Source organism: Eublepharis macularius, chromosome 15 (assembly GCF_028583425.1).
Source record: "Eublepharis macularius isolate TG4126 chromosome 15, MPM_Emac_v1.0, whole genome shotgun sequence".
In the NCBI taxonomy this organism is placed as follows: Eukaryota; Metazoa; Chordata; class Lepidosauria; order Squamata; family Eublepharidae; genus Eublepharis; species Eublepharis macularius.
Genome location: NC_072804.1, coordinates 27,968,132 through 27,986,564, shown reverse-complemented (window position 1 = coordinate 27,986,564; position 18,433 = coordinate 27,968,132). Strand labels below are relative to the sequence as shown.

At 45.9% G+C, this 18,433-nt stretch overlaps 1 protein-coding gene across 2 annotated transcripts in view; it reads right to left on the bottom strand.

Moving 5' to 3' along the window:
* Positions 1-564: 564 nt before the first annotated feature.
* CD164L2 (CD164 molecule like 2) overlaps positions 565-18,433 on the bottom strand; it is a 38,697-nt gene continuing 20,828 nt past the window's right edge. For both annotated transcript variants that reach the window (XM_055000079.1, XM_055000080.1), the window contains exons 3-6: positions 17,428-17,505; positions 15,781-15,870; positions 12,455-12,617; positions 565-1,636 (exon numbers count right to left, since the gene is read on the bottom strand). In XM_055000079.1, the coding sequence (XP_054856054.1) occupies positions 1,630-1,636; positions 12,455-12,617; positions 15,781-15,870; positions 17,428-17,505 (338 nt within the window). In that variant the 3' untranslated portion in view covers positions 565-1,629. The remainder of the gene's footprint in view (positions 1,637-12,454; positions 12,618-15,780; positions 15,871-17,427; positions 17,506-18,433) is intronic.

The following is an 18,433-nucleotide window of genomic DNA, read 5'->3' as shown; positions in this document are numbered from 1 at the left end:
TTTTAACTATACTAATTGTTCTATTCATCTGTTTTCTTGCCATTTTAATCATCTTGTAATGAGGAGGTCTGATGTTTATTTCTGCTGTTTTGTAACAAGGTTATTCAATATTTCAAATATTAAGATGTTTTTAAAAGGATGGAACGAAACTACATACACCCAACCACCTCGATCTTTCTGATCCAAGATTTGAAAGCAAAAAAAAATTAAAATAAATCAGTGAATACCTTCAGCCCAGTGGAGGTTTACCTGTTAATAATTCCATACTTGGCTGTGATCACATACCATTGCTAACAACACCCCCTCCCACATACACTTTATTTCCTCACCTGTTAAATCTATTTTAGATTACAAACCTGGAGGAATGAACGTTGCTGAGTTGCTGAAGATATTGTAGAACAGGTTGATAAATACTAAAATTTGACCTAGGAATATAAAAATAGGACCTAGGAACAGCTAAGTTCACTGTTACAGTATTACAGGTGATAGTGCCAAAAGCTATAAACCCAATCACCCCCCAATACACACACCAGTCAAAAACCAAAGCAGAAAGCCCACCAATATCTTTTTTTTTATTGGAGAGATCCTTCTGAACCCATCACTGTTCCATCGCGGGGCAGTCCCTCTGCTTTTTCAAAGGGGCAGCTCAGAATCCAGAGCCTTGGAAAGATCCATTCTCAGGCCTTTTCAGATAAACGCAGTGGGTTTAACACAACCAGCCTGCCCCCTGCCTCCAGTTCCCCTAACACAAGTACATTCCAGTGTTCACCCCCCAGGGAATGTGCAAAAGCTTCCTCCTCGTCAGCTCATATGCCATGTCTCCCATGCACGGACTCAGCATTACCCAGGGCTTATGAACATCTTCATAAAATACCAATTATTATTTTAAAGTGACCCGGCTAAACAGTATGCCTCTTCTTTCCCTACCCATAAACTGAAACAGCTCCAGTTGCATTGGAGAGTCCACTTTTGGTGGAGGGTTCTATTTTCCTTTTTTTTAAAGACACAGAATTAGGCATGAACAAGAGCTGGGTCACATTGTATGGAGGGACACAGGCAAGAATAAATTAAAAGCACAGAAAACCATAGGACTAGCTGCAAACACCCATAAACGGGTTCAGTTTAGCTGTGCCTGTACACCAGGGGCAGGGGGATAAAGCCTTCACTTTTAAAAAAAAACTAAATGTGGGAAGCATTGGGGAAGACAGCATCAGGTACAGGGAAAATGTGTTGCCTTGCAGCTTCAAAATAAAGATAATTAAATTATACCAGGTCACACAGAAGCATTTCTAACCAGTCAAGGGAGTTCTTAACCACATAAAGTGACATCTACCCACTGATGAAGCAGATAAAAGTCCCTGCTGCCTTGAATTTGTTAGTGAAAGAGGTCTTATGTGTATTTTGTAACATTTCTGCAGCAAGCCTAAAGGGTTCTGGCAACCTGAACAAGCTGTGCCCATAATTGCAATGGGTTGACTAAATCTGTAGTAGATCTTCTGCTTCAAGCAGCTCCATCTGAAGGAAACAAAGTGAGGATCCTGGCTCCGAATGCCGGACCGGTGGCCTCTCCTCCAGCTCCTCGTCCCAGGCGAGAGAAACACATCAAGACAGCTCCCTGGAGATCAGCCATCAAATCCTATTGCAATGGGACAAAATGAAAAAAAGAGCATTGCCAGCAGAAGGCAAAATGGCTGCCCTACCTCACTGGGGCCTAATGCGTCCTGGTACTTTTCTCAGAATTGGAAATTATGCCTGGGAAACAAGATAATTATAAACTGGGACCAGGAGTCACTTGAGAATGGCTACATACTAAAGATATCTACCAAAATTTCCTCTAATTTAGGGCAATTTAGACTACAATGGCGGCTGTACCTTACTGCAGTCTAATCTCTCTTGGTGCTTTTCTCAGTATTGAAAACTGTTCTCAGAAAAGAAGAAAGGTAAATGCTTGTATGTGAAATTTTCCATCAAAATGAGAACAATTTAGACTTGTCAGCATCTCCGTCGCTTTGTTTTTGGTAGTGGTTAAAAAAAAGGGGGGGCACTGGGTGTTCCATGCGTCAAATGCACAATTATTCATTGCGTGTCAACAACATAGCAGCCCCAGTTTCACAACAAGAGAAGCTACATTCTTCCAGCTGCAATTATGCACATTGTTATTCCTCCTCTTTTTAAACCCATTATTCTGCAAGTTGTACTAGTATGCACAATGGATTCTGGTGCCATGGGTGGGTTGGTGTTGCTGGCTCTGGCTTGAGGAATCTCAGGTTTGGTGATCATGCCTGGGGAGGGAACGAAGGGGGGATGTGATGTCATAGAGTCCACCCTCCAAACCTGCCATTTTCTGTAGGGGAGCTGATCTCTGTAGTCTGCAGCTCAGACCCAAGCTACAAGTGATGCCTGACACAGGTTGGACACTTGACAGCTTCCCTCAAGTTTTGATGGGAAATGTAGGCATCCTGGTCTTGCAGCTTACAGAAGTTTACAGAGCGGCAGTCTATGGGAGGGAGAACATGCAGTCGGGAGGGGAGTGCAGGCGTCGGGCTCTTGCTGGGCGCCCCCCCTTCCCCTCCAGTGTGTGTGTGTGTGTGGGGGGGCGTTCTGTAAACTTTAATTAAATGGAGAGCCAAGCTGTAAGACCAGGATGCCTACATTTCCCATCAAAACTTGAGGGAAGCTGACAAGTGTCCAACCTGTGTCAGGCATCACTTGTAGCTTGGCTCTCAGTTGTAATTAGAGGAGAACTCCAGGTCCCAGCTCGAGTATGGTAACTTGGGGGGGGGGGCAGGATTAGGGAGCTATACAGGGCCCTGAAGTCCCCCACCCCCGGCCTTTTAAAATCCATCCAATATCTTCCTGGCTTCTTTTGCTGAGCGCTTGCTCACACACTTCATTTTCAAGCATCTCTTTACAGTCATGAGAACGGAAGCTCTCTCTTTTCTTAAAGAACTCTTTTCTTAAGAGTTCCAACCTCTTCATTAAAGGAAATCAAGTGTCGATACAGAGATATATGTTTACCTGCAGCAGCGTTCAGTACGAGGGCTTTAACCAGAACGTAAGACCCCTGGCGGATCAAACCCAAAGCTCCCTTGACTCCAGCCTCCTTTTCTCCCACAGTGACTGCCCAAATGCCCTGGAAGGTCCACAAGCAGAGCACAGGGTCCAAAGCCTCCCCCTAACAAATGTTACTAGAAGGTAGGCTGCCTCTGAAGATGGGGGTTCTGTTTACCATCACCCCTAAAGCCATCAATTCACATCCTCTAATAAGTTGTCGAGTCCTTTGTAAAAAAAAAGGGTGAGGCTGACGATTCACACATGACACAGTATACAAAATGCATGCTAAGGATACGACATAACCCAAGGGAGGAAGAGCATCAGGGGGTTCAAGAATACAGCTCTGTGAGAGGCACCCATCCCCTTTTCAGAGCCAGTCATATGAGCTACCCCTTGCAGGTGCTACTAGGAGCAGCCAATCCTTTTGTGTGTCAATATTGCAGTAATCTTAGCCCCTTTCCCTCAACAAAAGCATGTGCAGGTGTGACATGAAAACACTGCCCTCTTGAGGGAATTCAGTACAAACAAGAACCATGTTTACAAGCCTACCATCAAGGGGAGAGGAACCCTGTGCTTTATAATAGTAACTGTGCTTATATACCACTCTTCTAGACAGATAAGTGCCTCACCCAGAGTGTCATTATTATCCCCACAATGCAGCTGGGGAGCTGGGGCTGAGAGGAGGGGCTTACCCAAGGCCACCTACTGAGCTCATGGCAGGAGTGGGATTCGAACCAGCAGAGTGCTGATTTGTAGTCGAACCACTTAGCCACTGTGCAGGAGTCAGGATCAGTCCCCAGAATCTGAGAGCAGGGCTGGCAGTGAGACCTGGCGCCAGTCTGGGCAGACCATACGAGGCCAGGAGGACCGAGGAGGCCAGCAACAGTGGCAGGGACACCAGCTATCTTGGGGGGCTTTCGCCTCCCCCCCCCCCACGATGCTCATCTTTGCTGTTCTGCCACCGTGAGACAAACCAGAAGCCACGCTCCAGCTGAACCCATTTGTCTTGCACTGTGTTTATTATCCAGACCAGGTGACACATAAAACTTTCAGACTTTTTAAAAAAACAGAAGAAATCAGTGATCCAGTAAGACTGAACTACAGTGGTTTGATTTTGTATAAGCCAGTTGCTATCTACCTCTACCCACGAGGCAGAAAATAATTGCCTAAAATGTAGGGATCAGCAACCGAAGGCCTCGGGGCTAAACCTGGGCCTTTGAGTGTCCATGGCTCCTTGACCCCCCCCCCATGCCCTGCCTAGTTGTGAGTGCAGCACTAACAGGTGTGTAATGCAGAGAATAAAGATTGCTGACAAAGCAGCTCTTCCTTCAAAGCAGCTCTCCTGTTAAAATCAGTTGCTTTCTGTCAGCGGGATTAAGCCTGGTGTTGGCATCCCACTCTTAGCAACTGGACAGGAATGATTAAAAGCTCCAGGCAGTCACAGGTATTATGCATGAGACCCATTGGAGAGGCTTAAGATTTATGGGTTTTAACGGTTCTCCATCACTCCCAGCCCATTATGATCATGGAAGAAGCACAGCAGGGGACACACAAGCAAGCTGCAGGTTTGAACGTAGTCAGGGGACTCCTCAAGTATGCAGAAAAATATGACTGTGAGCCAAGCTACAAGTGATGCCTGACACAGGTTGGACACTTGTCAGCTTCCCTCAAGTTTTGATGGGAAATGTAGGCATCCTGGTCTTGCAGCTGTAATGGAGAGCCAAGCTGTAAAACCAGGACGCCTACATTTCCCATCAAAACTTGAGGGAAGCTGACAAGTGTAGTTTCGCTCTGTGTAAGCTAACCAAAGGAAGACAGCTCCCAAACAGTCTGATAAAGACTGAGCAGACTCTAGGAAGCAGAGCTAGTTGGGAGTAGCTACGGGCTGGTTAAAATTTTAAAAGAGGGGAGGAAAAACAAGGCTGCTCGTTGCCATGGAAACTTGCAGAAGCTTTCAGGAACCCAGCTTGCTGCTATCACTGAAAACCCCTTGGAAGCTTTTCAACCCAAAGTATAAATTCACTAAGTCTGAGTGGCTCCCAGTTGTTTGGGCCCATCTTCCTTGCACCAACTTCTGGTACATCCCAGCCAGGTGAGACTGGCTGTCCAGTCTTTGTCCCAGGCAAGGCCACCCAATACTCTCTCCTCCAGGCCACAGCTGAAAGGATCTGTGACTATTTTACTCAATCGTCTTGCCAAGACAGCCCCAAGCCTTTTGTTGCACTCCTGCAAAGTAGTCACGCTGCACAAGGAAACACTCAACGGCAACAGAAGCCCTGGAGAAATCAAACTCCCACAAGCTTTAATTAAGAATTCAAGAGCAGAAATCACAGGACTTTGTGCCACGTAGCATAGGACACTCAGCCACCCTCCCCCCACCCTGGGAGGCTCTCAAAACCACAAAAACCACGCAGCAAATCGAGAGAGAGACACACAGCAAGCACACACAGAATTCTTCAGCTGACTGAAGGAAAAACACTCCACTTGAGAGCACCCTCTTTCACATCACTCAAGGGGTATGTGCATTTGGGCAGGGAGGGTGAGAAAGAGATGGAGGTCAAAGATGCCACGTTTGCAGGTTTTCAAGCTTGGGAGTGTGTGATGAGCAATGAATTTGTCACTGCTCTTTTTGTATATATATGAGCAAAGTGTTCATGGCCTACTTCTCAAGGCTAGTCTAAAACAATAATTATTTCGATCTTTTCTATCCCTCTTTCGGGGTAGGCAGTTTGGTTTGGTATTCAGAATTAAAAACTGAATTTTAGCTGATTTGGTAAAATCTGGGTATTCCGGATCAAAATAATGAATACCGAATCAAGTTCGGAATACCGAACTCAGCTTTACTGAATTAATTCGGTAAAATTCTATAATACAGGCTGGGCTGTTCTTTTGCTGCTTCCCTTTTTTTTTTTGCAGAGCGGGTGTGTGTGTGTGAGTCATTTTTCAACCAAACTCCACTCCACATTATTCTCTTTGTGGAAAACTGTCAGGGGGGTGTCTAAGGAGCTGGGGGTGACATTTTTCAAGAAAACTCCACCAAATTCACAAGGGACTTACTCCTGACTGTCCTCTAAATACTTTACAAGTTTCAATTCTATAAGCCCCCCCTCAAAGAAGGTGCCCCCAGCCACTCCATTGTTTCCTATAGGAAAAAAATCAAAGCTGACTCCCACTGCAGAAACACATTGGAGCAAGGCTGTCATTCCCAAGGCACACTCCCAAATGCAAGCTGAGTTCAGCCTAGAGAATGCCCAATAGAAGCAAGCTGAAGCAAGGAATGGAATCCCGCCCACCCCCCATCAATGTGAAGCAGGGGACCAACATCACACCAGAGAGTAACATCCATTCCACCCAAATCAAACTGAAGCAAAAGACGCTGTTGCAACTGAGCTCCGCAGAAGCAAACTGGAGCAAGGGAATGCCTTGTGCGTGTGGCTGGACAGTGCTTGTTCTGTTCTATGGTGTTCCACTACTGGCTGAACCCAGTGCTGGCTGCTGTGAATGACACTTGTTCTGCTGGGCTAAGTTGCAACAGTAACTCTTGCCAGAGGGTCCAATATTCCTGAAACTTGGGGGGGGGGTGCTTAGAGGAGCGTTGGGAGTAGATCCCCTGCAATTTGGTGGAGTTTTCTTGAAAAACGCCGCCCCCCCCAGCCTCCTGGGTAGCCCCAACTAGTTTTCCCCAAAGGGAATAAGGGAGAGCGGCAGAGTGCACCTTCTTTGGGGACCCATAAAATTGGCCCCTGGTGTTCAATCTTTATGAAACTTGGGGAGTATTTCGGGGAGAAACAGGAGCAGGCTCCCTACAAATTTGGTGAAGATTGGTTGAAAAATGACCCCACCAGCCCGCTGAATAGCCCTCAGATTGACTTTCCTACAGGAAACCATGGCTGAATTTTACCACATTTCTACTATATTATTGAAGTGGAGAATCAATTTGGTATTTAAGGAATGCCAAATTCTTTCTCTGGTTCAGTATTCCCAGTTTGTATTTACCAAACTTTGTGTGTGTGTGTGCACCCCTATTCCTCTTTTCTGCCTCATTGAGGGTTCAGAGCAATTGACAACATTGCTCTCCCCTCCTCCATTTTATCCCCACAACAGTCGTGACAGGTAGGTTAGGTTGACAGAGATTGACTGGCCCAAAGTCACCCAGCGCTTTTCTATTGCCTAGTGGTGATTCGAACCTGAGTCTCCCAGTATGACAGTATCCCTGTTCACAAGTTACAGTGAAATCATACTATTTGTGTCCTGATTTTTCTTTATACATGTGTTGAGTAATTCTCATGTTACGATGAACACACGTAGTACTGAACATGTGATTTAAACCATATATTTATTCAGGAATTGGTCCACAGTTTCATTTGTAAAGTGAAAACACGTTGGCTTTCCTACAAACACAAACATTTGGGTTGTGCATGTGTTCATCATAACATGTGAACAGGGCTACTCTGACCACCAAAGGTGGAATAAAAATGGGTTGATCTTTAAGGTACCACAAGATTCCTGTTGAATTATTCCTATAAGGCCAGTTACACAGAATGTGCACAATTGACACAACTTGGGTCACCCAGTGAGCCTGCTGAGCTCTTCTTCCTGTGAGAGGGAAAATTAAAGGAGCTAAGCTGGTGATTTTTACAGAAATAGTAAAGAGTCCAGTAGCACCTTTAAGACTAACCAACTTTATTGTAGCATAAGCTTTCAAGAACCGCAGCTCTCTTCGTCAGATGCATCTGATGAAGATAGCTGTGGCTCTCGAAAGCTTATGCTACAATAAAGTTGGTTAGTCTTAAAGGTGCTACTGGACTCTTTACTACTTTGCAACTACAGACTAACATGGCTGACTACACTGGATCTATTACAGGGAAAGAGCATCCTTTGGGCCCTGGTTTTTGTTAATTTTGGCCTTTCTCATCAGCTTTGCTGCCCTGCCGATATAGTGCAGAGCTCAGAGCATTGGACAATGATTTGGAAAACACGACTCTGGCCCAAGATCCCCGAGTTATATTCATGGCAGTGACTCTCTCTCAGCTTAACCTACCTCACAGGGCTGTTGTGAGAATGAAATGGAGAAAAAAGGAAGGAAGGATATATGCTGCCTTGTGCCCTTTGGAGAAAAGGCAGGATAAAAATGGCATAAATAAAGAGGAGATGAGCTTTTCATAATACTTTCAGATGAAAGTATTAAAAGGCTTTCGTGGCCTTTTAATAGTTCTTTCCTGCCATTCAGTATTTTAAAACTGTTATGATTTTCTATGGCTGATTATCGTATTGTTAATAAGTTGTTCAAATTGTTGTTTGTATAAACATTTGGAAAATTAAATAAAAAATATTTTTAAAACTGTTATGCTGTGTTAATGTAACGGCCTTTCCCCCCTTGACTGCCCTGGCTATTTGATTCTTGTTTTAATAGTTTTATTAGTCTTCTAACAAACGTTAATAATCTTGTTGGGTTTTTTGCACTTTATGTTTCTGTTAAAAGCCATCTTAAGAATGGAATAGCCAAGATACAGGACAGAAAGACTTTTAGAAATAATTTTCTAGCCCATCCGCCTCTGTCAGGGCCAAGCTAGAAGTGATGAAGTACACTTGAATGGCAAGTGAACAGACTCACATGTATTCCTCCCTGTTCATTTGCACTCCACTTGTGCTCCACTCGATCACGTAGTGATCAGTCCCTTTGGTCAGGAAGCATCAGAATTGGATGCTTTCATGTGCCATGTGTAAGAGGAAGGAATAATAATAATATTTGATTTATATACCGCCCTTCAGGACAACTTAATGCCCACTCAGAGCAGTTTACAAAGTATGTTATCATTATCCCCACAACAAACACCCTGTGAGGTGGGTGGGGCTGAGAGAGCTCCAGAGAACTGTGACTAGCCCAAGGTTACCCAGCTGGCTTCAAGTGGAGCAGTGGGGAATCAAACCCGGCTCTCCAGATTAGAGTCCCGCGCTCCTAACCACCACACCAAACTGGCTCTCCAGAAAGGCCAAAGCTGATCACAAAGGCCAAACCTCTGGAAGGCTCCCAGAGGTTGCAGAAACTGGCTACATCTGGACAGCCAAATTTCTACTCCCCATCTCTGCCCTTAGGTTCACCCATTGCTTCAGGAGCAAGCAGAATTGACTGTGAGACTAACAGGGCTGGGCAAACCGCAATGGCTTTTAATGAAAATTAATAGTACTTTGTACGAAGACCTCCCGCCACTAAAAAGCTACCAGAGGGCAAAGGAGAAGGACGAGTGAAGGAGAATCCCCAGAGATAAGTCCAGTAAATTAATTCTGCAGAAGCCAGCAGGGAAATTTCTTCCTGGACTTTACTACTCTAAGCTGCAGAACAAGTTTTCAAGATCTCAGTATTTCTCCACCCAAAAAAGTCCTTGCATACGGACAACTAGCATGTTATGGAATTCAATCTGGTCTCCCCCCGCCCCCACCATGTGATTTCCCCAAGTGCAAGGAAGGTTTTTCTCCCAAGGAGAAACATCCAAATTTGCACCCCTGCAAAAGAAAGAAAAGTACACCCACGCGTTGTGACTGAATGGCTAAACTGGTCCACTGCCAGACTCAGAAAAGACAGCCCTGCCACAAAGCAGAGATAAGAAAAGGTGATGCATTTTCATTATTCCAGAAACAGCCACATAATCCCCCACCCCCCCTTTTTCACGCATGGCTACACCTACTGGTTCTCCTCTCTGATGACAAGCAGCGTGCAAAGGAAATAAAAAAAAAGAAGGGGTGGGTGGGAATTGAGGACATAACGTTAGAGACAATACCAAGCAACAGAAGGCCCCTTAAACACACCCAAATGCACACCTGTTTATGCTGGGATGGGTGGGAGGAAAGAAGATAGCTGGTGCCTAAGGTAGAGGAAAGGCAGGGGTTTCATCACATAATAAAAAAGGGATTGTGTCGTTCCCTTCCACCCTGGTTCTGTCTACAGATGTGCTCTGGGAGGTCCATTTTCCTGATTCAGATTGGGACCGTGGAGCACAAAGAGTGGGAGCGTCTGCCCCCTCTTTCCTGACCTGAAATAGCACCAGGAATAGCAGTGAAATCTATATGCACCAAGGAACTGGCCCATATCCACACAAGCTTCCCTAAGCGGGCAAACAGCAGCAGACGATTTCAAGCCCCCTTCTCCATGCAGTCCGAATCTGAACTGGCTCTGGGAGTCTCTCTACACATTACTAAGTACCTAGGGACGCTCAAGTGCAGGATTCTATGTGTAGTCCTCAATTCACATGCAGGCTGTTCTTGCTCTGGGCACCTGAATGCCACTTTCACGGGAGCTCCCTTTGTGTGGCTGCATCTGCAAGTGATTCGGGAGGGCAAAGTGCCAATTCAGCTCTGTTTTTGCTGTGAGAACAAGTATTGTAGGCTCCTTTGAATTGCCAGTGTGCATTTCTCTAAGGTGTGAGAAAGTGTCCAGATCTGCATTCAATGAAAAGATGCGGGGGAAACTGGGATACTGTTAGCAGTTGATATCAAACATGCGAATGAATTCACACGGAGCAAACTGAAGTATGACTGTGTGAGCGAGTGCATGGAAAGTTGGAGGGGGGGGCATGTGAAATGAGGTTCACTTGAGAATCCCTAGGTACTTAGTAACATAGAGAGAGAATCTGGGGATCAGATTTTGAGCACAGACTTTTCCGAGGCATGTCTGTGGACATGAGCAGACTTTGCAACATGGGATCCAGCCACTTGGGGCTAACAGGGACAGAAGAACAGAAATCAAGGCAAAGTGGTCAGCTCACACTTTAGGCCAAAGACCTGAAAGAAAACTTATGGATAGAGTTATAGAAAAGAATCTTTAGAGCGGAGTGTATTGGGACCTGCAGATTGTGACCTAGAGATAGGGAATACCCTTGAAAGGCAGAGCTTCGGACCCCTTTTCACAGCCTTTGAAGTCAGCCAAATTCAGCCAAGGCTGTCCTCGCCCTCCCCTTTCCCCAACCCCAACGGCACAAACTGCATCTGCCTTCTTCAGGATTCTTAAAAGGACAAGTGCATCATTCTGTTTGAAACATGGCACTCCAGGGGCAAGCCAGTCACTGCAATTAGGAGCAAACCGGGGATGCAATTGGCCTGCTAAAGAAGAAACAGAAACATGCCCTGCAGACGGGTACGGCACACAGTTGCTCTTTCTGTAGTGCCCAGCAGCCTGGAGGCAGCACATGCAATGATATCAAACACAAAATATCATGAGCATGTGCAATCTGTCACAATTCAGAGTGCATGACTGGGGTTTGTACGCCGCTGCAATCCTGCCAGTTAGCCCAGACATGACAGGCCTCAATTGCATGCCTCCTAGGACGATCCTGCCCCACTGCTTTGGTGAAGAGCTCTCTGCTCAATGAGGTTTTTAAAAGCTGGAAAGGAAAACCAGCAGGCTTCCAATTCTGCATCTCGAGCAATAAAAGAAAGGGGGGGAAAAGAAAATAAACCCTTATAATTCCTGATTTGGCCGCTTGTCACAAATTCCTCTCCTCCATTCCTCCAGATAACCCCGTCCCCAGGTTCTTAGCTGCCCCTGGATTAACCTAAGCAAGGAAGAACCACCAATGGAAAGCAGCGGACTGCCAAACTCCATGTGCCCCTGAGACTGATTTAGGCGGTGCAGTTTTTAAAAAGCTCAGAGCAACTGCAGGCAGACCAATTCAGATTTTTAAAAAAAATCTAGTGTGACAAAGGGTTCTGGTTGGGCCTATATCGCTTGGATTTTGTTTTGGATCAACACAGCCATCTGCAACCTCTGTGCCAAACACAGAACACAGGAGCACAGAACAGCCGGTCTGAAGCCCATTAAAAAAAAAGAGTCTTTAAAAAAAAATAAAGATGTTTCAAAACACCTCAAGCATCAAAGCCTTGGTATGTTTTGAGGTTCCGGAGTGAGCCTTGACTTGTGGTGAGAGCAGAAGGGAGGTGGGGAAGCAGGGCTGCCCCCGGCGAAAGAAGAGAAAAAGGAAACCAAAAGAGTTGCAAACTGGTTTTAGAAAGGAAGGAATCCGGCTTGTTGACAAGACAGCAAATACCTGCTTGTAGAAAATGAATCTTAGAAAGGTCAGCTGTACGAGCAGGGCAGGCACAAATTGTACCGAGCTTTGTGGCACTCAGCGGCAGGCAGAATTGCCAGTCCTTTAGCACAGCTGGTCATATGCGTGTGCCGTACAAAGGAGTGCGCAAAAGGGCACCAAGGGAGGCAGAAATCTGAGCGCAGGGAGGAGAATTGCATGTGCACACACGCTTGCCCAAAATCCCTCCCCGCAATGATCCGGGCCAACGGGCCTGATGAACTTGGCTTTCTCCCTCTGCCACAAAACAGCAGCTTGTGGGCAAAGGTACATCCTCTCCCCTGGCCTCTCCTTCCAGCAGCCCCAGCTCGGGAACTTACAATGTCTGATAGGTGCTGTCCTTTGAGCGGAGAAACTTGATGACAAAGAAGATAACGGCTTGGATGCTGAGCACCAGGACGATCCCGCCAATGAAGCTTGCAGAGTCAAAGCCTGCAGAGTGAAACTCAGGTGACCCAGTTAGCGGCAGGCTGGCTGTCGTACCTGGGGGAACAGAAGCCGGGGATCACTGGTAAAATCTCACCTGCTTCCTTCCCGTCTCTTCGGCACTGTTTCCCCCTCTTCCACTTTGTCCTCACAACAAGCCTATGAGGTAGGTTAGACTGAGGAAGAACGAGAAGGGGTGGGTTGGGAGGTCGACGTGACCCTGGGCAAGGGTTCCTGCACCAGGAGAGGGTGAAGTTGGAGCCCCTGTACTTGTGGCCCCTCCTTGCTGGCCACTGGCATAGGTTGAAGCCGGGTGCTGCTGAGCTTGTGCTGCTTCTCACTGTGGTAGGCACACGATGGGGCAACAGTCCTCCAGATATTAATAATAATATTAGATTTATATTCCTCCCTTCAGGACAACTTAATGCCACACTCAGAGCTAAACTACAAGAGACAAATTACACGAGGACGCTCAAGCGAAGGGAGTCGCAATGTTAGCCGGGAAGATGAGTTTTAAAAGACAGCTCAGAAGGCTTTGTCAATTTTCCCTCTCTACAGAGCAGCAAAGATCACTCCGGAGATGGTTTGTTTATCTCCTCTTGGCCTCCTAGAAGGGGAGATGAAATTGACAGAGCCTTCCAAACTGTCTTTTAAAATTCAGCTTCCTGGCTAACATTGCAACTCCCTTCATGTGAGCGTCCTCGTGTAATTCGTCTCTTGTAGTTTAGCTCTCAGAGCAATTTACAAAGTGTGTTATTATTATCCTCATGACAATCATCCTGTGAGATGAGCTCCAAGAAGCTGTGACTGACCCAAGGTCACCCAGCTGGCTTCAAGCAGAGGAGTGGGGAATCAAACCTGGCTCTCCAGGGCCAATTCCAGACGGCCCTCTGCCTCCCGAAACGTTGCGCGTCGTCGCGCGGAAAACGCAAAATATCGCGTTTTCTCACGCGAGTTTTGCGCGACCTCGCGCAAAACTCGCACGAGAAAACACGATATTTCGCGTTTTCCGCGCGACGACGCGCAACATTTCGGGAGGCAGAGGGCCGTCTGGAATCGGCCCAGATTAGAGTCCTGCTGCTCCTAACCACTGCACCAAACTGGCTCCAAGTGGAGCAAGTGGCCAGTCCCAGCGGAGTAAGTGGCCAATCCATGCCTGGAAAAATGACTGGCCAAAGGTCACCCAGCAACCTCCATGGCAGAATAGATCCTCTCGCCACACTGGTTCTGCCTAAAAGCTATCTGAAAAAACATCCAAACTTTCAGATTGCAAAAAGGATGGCGGGGGGCGGGAGGTTCTTGACATGGAAAAGGCCAAGAGAGAATTTCCTGGCCAAGCCTACAAAATGAAGAAGTGGAGGGCACTGTCTTGGCTCTTCCCCCTGTCCTCATTCACCAACCCTTCATAGCATAATGCAGGGACTTGCAACCAAACGTTATGCATGTTTACTCAGAAGTCAGCCCTGCTGTGTTCAACTGAGATTACTCACAGCTGAATGTGCAAGGCATACTTTGTTACGGGAATTTAACCCCTGTTGAGGCTCTATATGTCCGGCTAGTCCTTTGAATCAAGGAGTAGTCCCACAGTGCTAAAGAAAAGGACTTGCCATCAAAAAGGAGGGCGAGAGAGAGAGAGAGAGAGAGTGTGTGTGTGCATGTGATGAACAGAGGAAGATCTGAAGCAATTAAATATAGGCAAGAGAACCAGTGTGGAAGCAAAGGAAAAAAACTGTCACTTGCAGAGACAAACGCGCCCACAACTGCTCCTCGGGAGCCTGAGCTGGATCAATAATTCACAAGGCTGCGGGATAGAGTTACTCACTTTAATTAGCCCAAAGCTCTTTGGTTCCTGGGCTCCTTTTCGGCAGGAAGATTCATTCTCCTCATGAGCACCCCATCCATCTCCTCTGCCTGCTTGGCTTCTTTATTAACTGCCCATTTGCCTTCTATCTACAGGCCTGTTTGGTTAATCTTTGCTATCGGAGCACCACTGGATACAGCAAGGATTTCCCACACCTCTTTGAAGCAACAAAAGGCTAAGAAGTCCCGCTAATTCTTCTTCAGTCTTAATGTGAGGAGGGGAAGGAGGAGAAACAGAAGAAATTCATGGTCATCTTAATTGCAGCTATACGGCTACTCTGTCACAGAAGTTCACTAGGTGACCTCTCAGTTTAACCCACTTCACAGGGCAGATGTGAGGATAAAACAGCGGAGGTAGAATGAAGCTGTATGCTGCTTTGGATTCCCGTTAGGGGAAAAGTAGAGTATAAAATATCTAAATTACAAAAAACAAGGTTTATGCATAAACCAGAATTTGTTACTGACAACTAGAAGATCAGGCTTTGATGAATAAACAAACCATGGCCGTTTCCACACGTCTTACCTTCTGCCGGAACATTGCGGAAGACAGCGTCTTCACACGCGAAATCGCACCAGGAAGACGCTGTCACGGCGGAAGACAGCGTCTTCTTGCATGAAATTGCGCAAGGAAGACTCAATTTCGTGAAAAATCCAGGATTACAGCATCTTCCTGGCACAATTTCGCGTGTGAAGATGCTGTCTTCCGTGATGTTCCGGCAGAAGGTAAGACGTGTGGATACGGCCCAGGTTTAAACAAACCATGATTTACCATGACCATTTGCATGCAACCTTGATTTTTGGAAAGGTAGGATGGCAAAGTACCTCTGTTAGTCTCTTGCCATGAAAACCACAGCAGAGCATCATTATAAGCCAGTGATTACTTGATGGCGCTTTCCACCACCATGACGGAAAGGCAAGACAACATTTTCAGATTATTTCACAGGCTCCTAGTGGAGTGTTCCTAATTTGGAATTAGCAGAATCAATAGCAGAGTTCCACATCCCTGCATATAAACAGGGTAAATTTGCTGTGCATGAGTAATGGCTTTGCTTCAGTGCCATCATACGTATTCCCCTTCTTCCCCACCCTGCTTTAAAAACAAGCAAGATGTGCTCTGATTGACAGAACAAGCACGCAAAACTAAAAAGAAAATGCAGAGAGGCAAAACAGAAATGTTTTAAGAAGTGACACAACAGTGCTGCAGAAGAGGGTCACAATCTAGGACTTTTAGGGGGAGAGGGGGATGTTAAGGCAAAGGTGCATTCTCTTTCTGTCATGTCTTCTATCTCCATAGAAGCTGTTTGCTACCTTCTCTTCCAGCCCTCCACTTCTCTCTGTCAGCCATGCAGGTGCCTCTTACCAGGGGTGAGGATCTCTGGCTCCTTTGTGAATGGCTTTGGAGGTTCTTTAGTGGTCGGGCGTGGCGGCTCCTTGGTGGTCATCTTTGGTGCTAGGATGAAAAGGGTCAAAATCAGGAAATGATCCTTGGCATTGTCGGTACCCGGAAAGCCACCCCTGCTGTCTAAATATGCTGGGATACTCGTCTGTGCCCTTCGCATGAGAAATCTTGCTAAGCCTTCAGTTCTTCTTGCAGCAGACACACGAGTTCCCTGGTTCTGCTGCAGTGAGAGACTCAGGCCTACTTACTATGGTGCCAAGGGATTGGCTCTTGCTCTGAGTGACATTTCATATCCCAGATATCAGCATGCGAAGTAACCACTTGATCCCAAAGGACTGAAGTTTTTAAGACTGAAAGAGTAAAATCCACTCTCTGTGTAAAAGAGTAAAATTCGCTCTCTCCCATTAGGCTAGCGGGTGCCACCACTATATGACCATTGTAACAGGATAAGCAAAGTGCTGGATCTATCCCAGGCAAGCACATCACACCAGGGTACCCTCAGCTTAGACACAGACACAGAACATCCAACTCTTTTGGATAGGGGAACTTTTCCCTCCATCCGCACAAAGAGTAAACCATCTCTGTTGGAAATCGAAACCAAACAGGGTCTCTTACCCAAAGCAAAGAGCCCACCAAGCTCCCACAGAGGCCATACTATGACCAGCTCCATCTGCTATCCCGTCATATTATGATGGCACCTATTCCATTGCTCAAAATTTCCCAAATGCCCAAAAACTCAATAAAATTGGGGATTCCCCAGCATGAAGCAGGTTTAGTCACTAGACTTAAAAACATTAGAACTTCGGGATCACCCAGTGAAACTAAATAGCAATTAGTAAAGAACATAGCGGGGAAAGGAGGCACTTTTGCCTAACCAGCTTGTGGAACATCTTGCCACAGGGAACTGTTTTTAACTGCTGTTTCATGATATTTTATGTTGTAAGCCACCTTGAACACCATTAGAAGAAAGGCGACTGATAAATATTTTAAACAAACAAACAATAGAACACTGTGAATGACTACTGACAGAGGGAGTCTGGCTTGAATACCCACTCTGCCGTGGAAGCTCGCTGGGTAATCTTGTGACAGTCACACACTCCCAACGTAACCTACCTCACAGGGTTGTTGTGAGGATAAAATGCAAGAAAGGAGAATGATGTAAACCACTTTGGGTCGTGTTGGGGAGAGAGATGGGGTATGAGAGGAGTAAGCAAACAGATGAATAAATTTAAATAAAAATCTAACAGGTTCTCCGTGTTCAGAGGTAGCATTCATTTGACCATGAAATGCCAAGGACAATCTATTTATCTAGCACATTTTTAATGTTATCCTTCCTCCAAGAAGTTCAGGGCAATGAACATGTTCTCTTCCACATTTTATCCTCACAACCACCCAGTGAGGTAGGATAGGCAGAGAGTGACTGGGCCAAGATTTCCCTTTGAGCTTCCATGACAGATTTGATGGGGATTCAAACCTTTGTCTCCCAGATCGTAGTCCACCACTATCATTACAATAATACCCTGATTCTATACTGAACTGACTCAATGTAATCTCCCAGCACAGGCAGTAGCTTCCACCACTGATTTTTGTAGAATCGGCAGTTGTTACCTTCACACATGGTAGTGATATTGTAGAAGGAACATTTCTCCTTGGCCGGTTCTCCCTTCCCCACACAATTCCCAGTACCTAAAAGTGGAGAAGAAAAAATGTAGGGGTGGGACAGGGTGATGGTTAAATCGAGCCCTTCTGAAAGCTCTGCCAAATCTTCCTTCTTTCTTCTCATTTGGGTTCACACAACCAGAAACAAAGACAAAACAGTTGCCACACAGGATTATTTAAAAACAGGAACCCCAAAAGATTATTTACTTAAGATTTCTGCTGTCAGTCAAAGGCCCCTGAGCAGTTTCCAGTTAAAAAAGAATTTTAAAAACCCCTCTCAAACTTTAAAATGCTCTAAAACTTTTAAATGCTAGCATTTAAATTTTCCAGTCAATAAGAAAGATTAATGTCAGAAACTAATTACATTAGGTGTTAAGTGAGAATCAGTGGGGAAGGAATTATATAACTGGGGTGCTAGCACTTAAATTCTGACAGAAGGAAGACTTGAAATAGAGCTTTTGTAGACAATCTTAATTCTCAGAAAACACAACATAAAAAGCAGTTCACTGAACCCCTCCTGTACCAGTTCCTGTAAAAGGAAAGCAGCTCTGTACATGCACTAATCTTTGGGAAGTAGGGAGCTTTCTGCTGTGCACATGCTGTGACTCGAACTAATGCCAGAAAGAAGTGGTAGAAAGTCCCTGCTGTTTATGGTGGGTTTTCAGCAAGAGGCAAATCATTCGACCTTTCCACATGTCCTGAAAAGAATGGCCCACTCACCATACGCTGGCGGCTTTTCCCCTTGATTCCAGACGTCTCCATTTTCAAAATGGTTGCAGGCTGTTTGGCTTCCATTTTTTCAACATCTTTTCTTGGAGCAGGAAAAGACTCTAGTTCTGTTTCAGTTTAGATATTTAAAAATGGGGGGGACCATGAGAACTGGGGGGGAGGATTCCAGGGAGCCATGTTGGGCTCCCTGCCCCTCTCACTATCGCTACTGGCAGTGCTCGGTTCG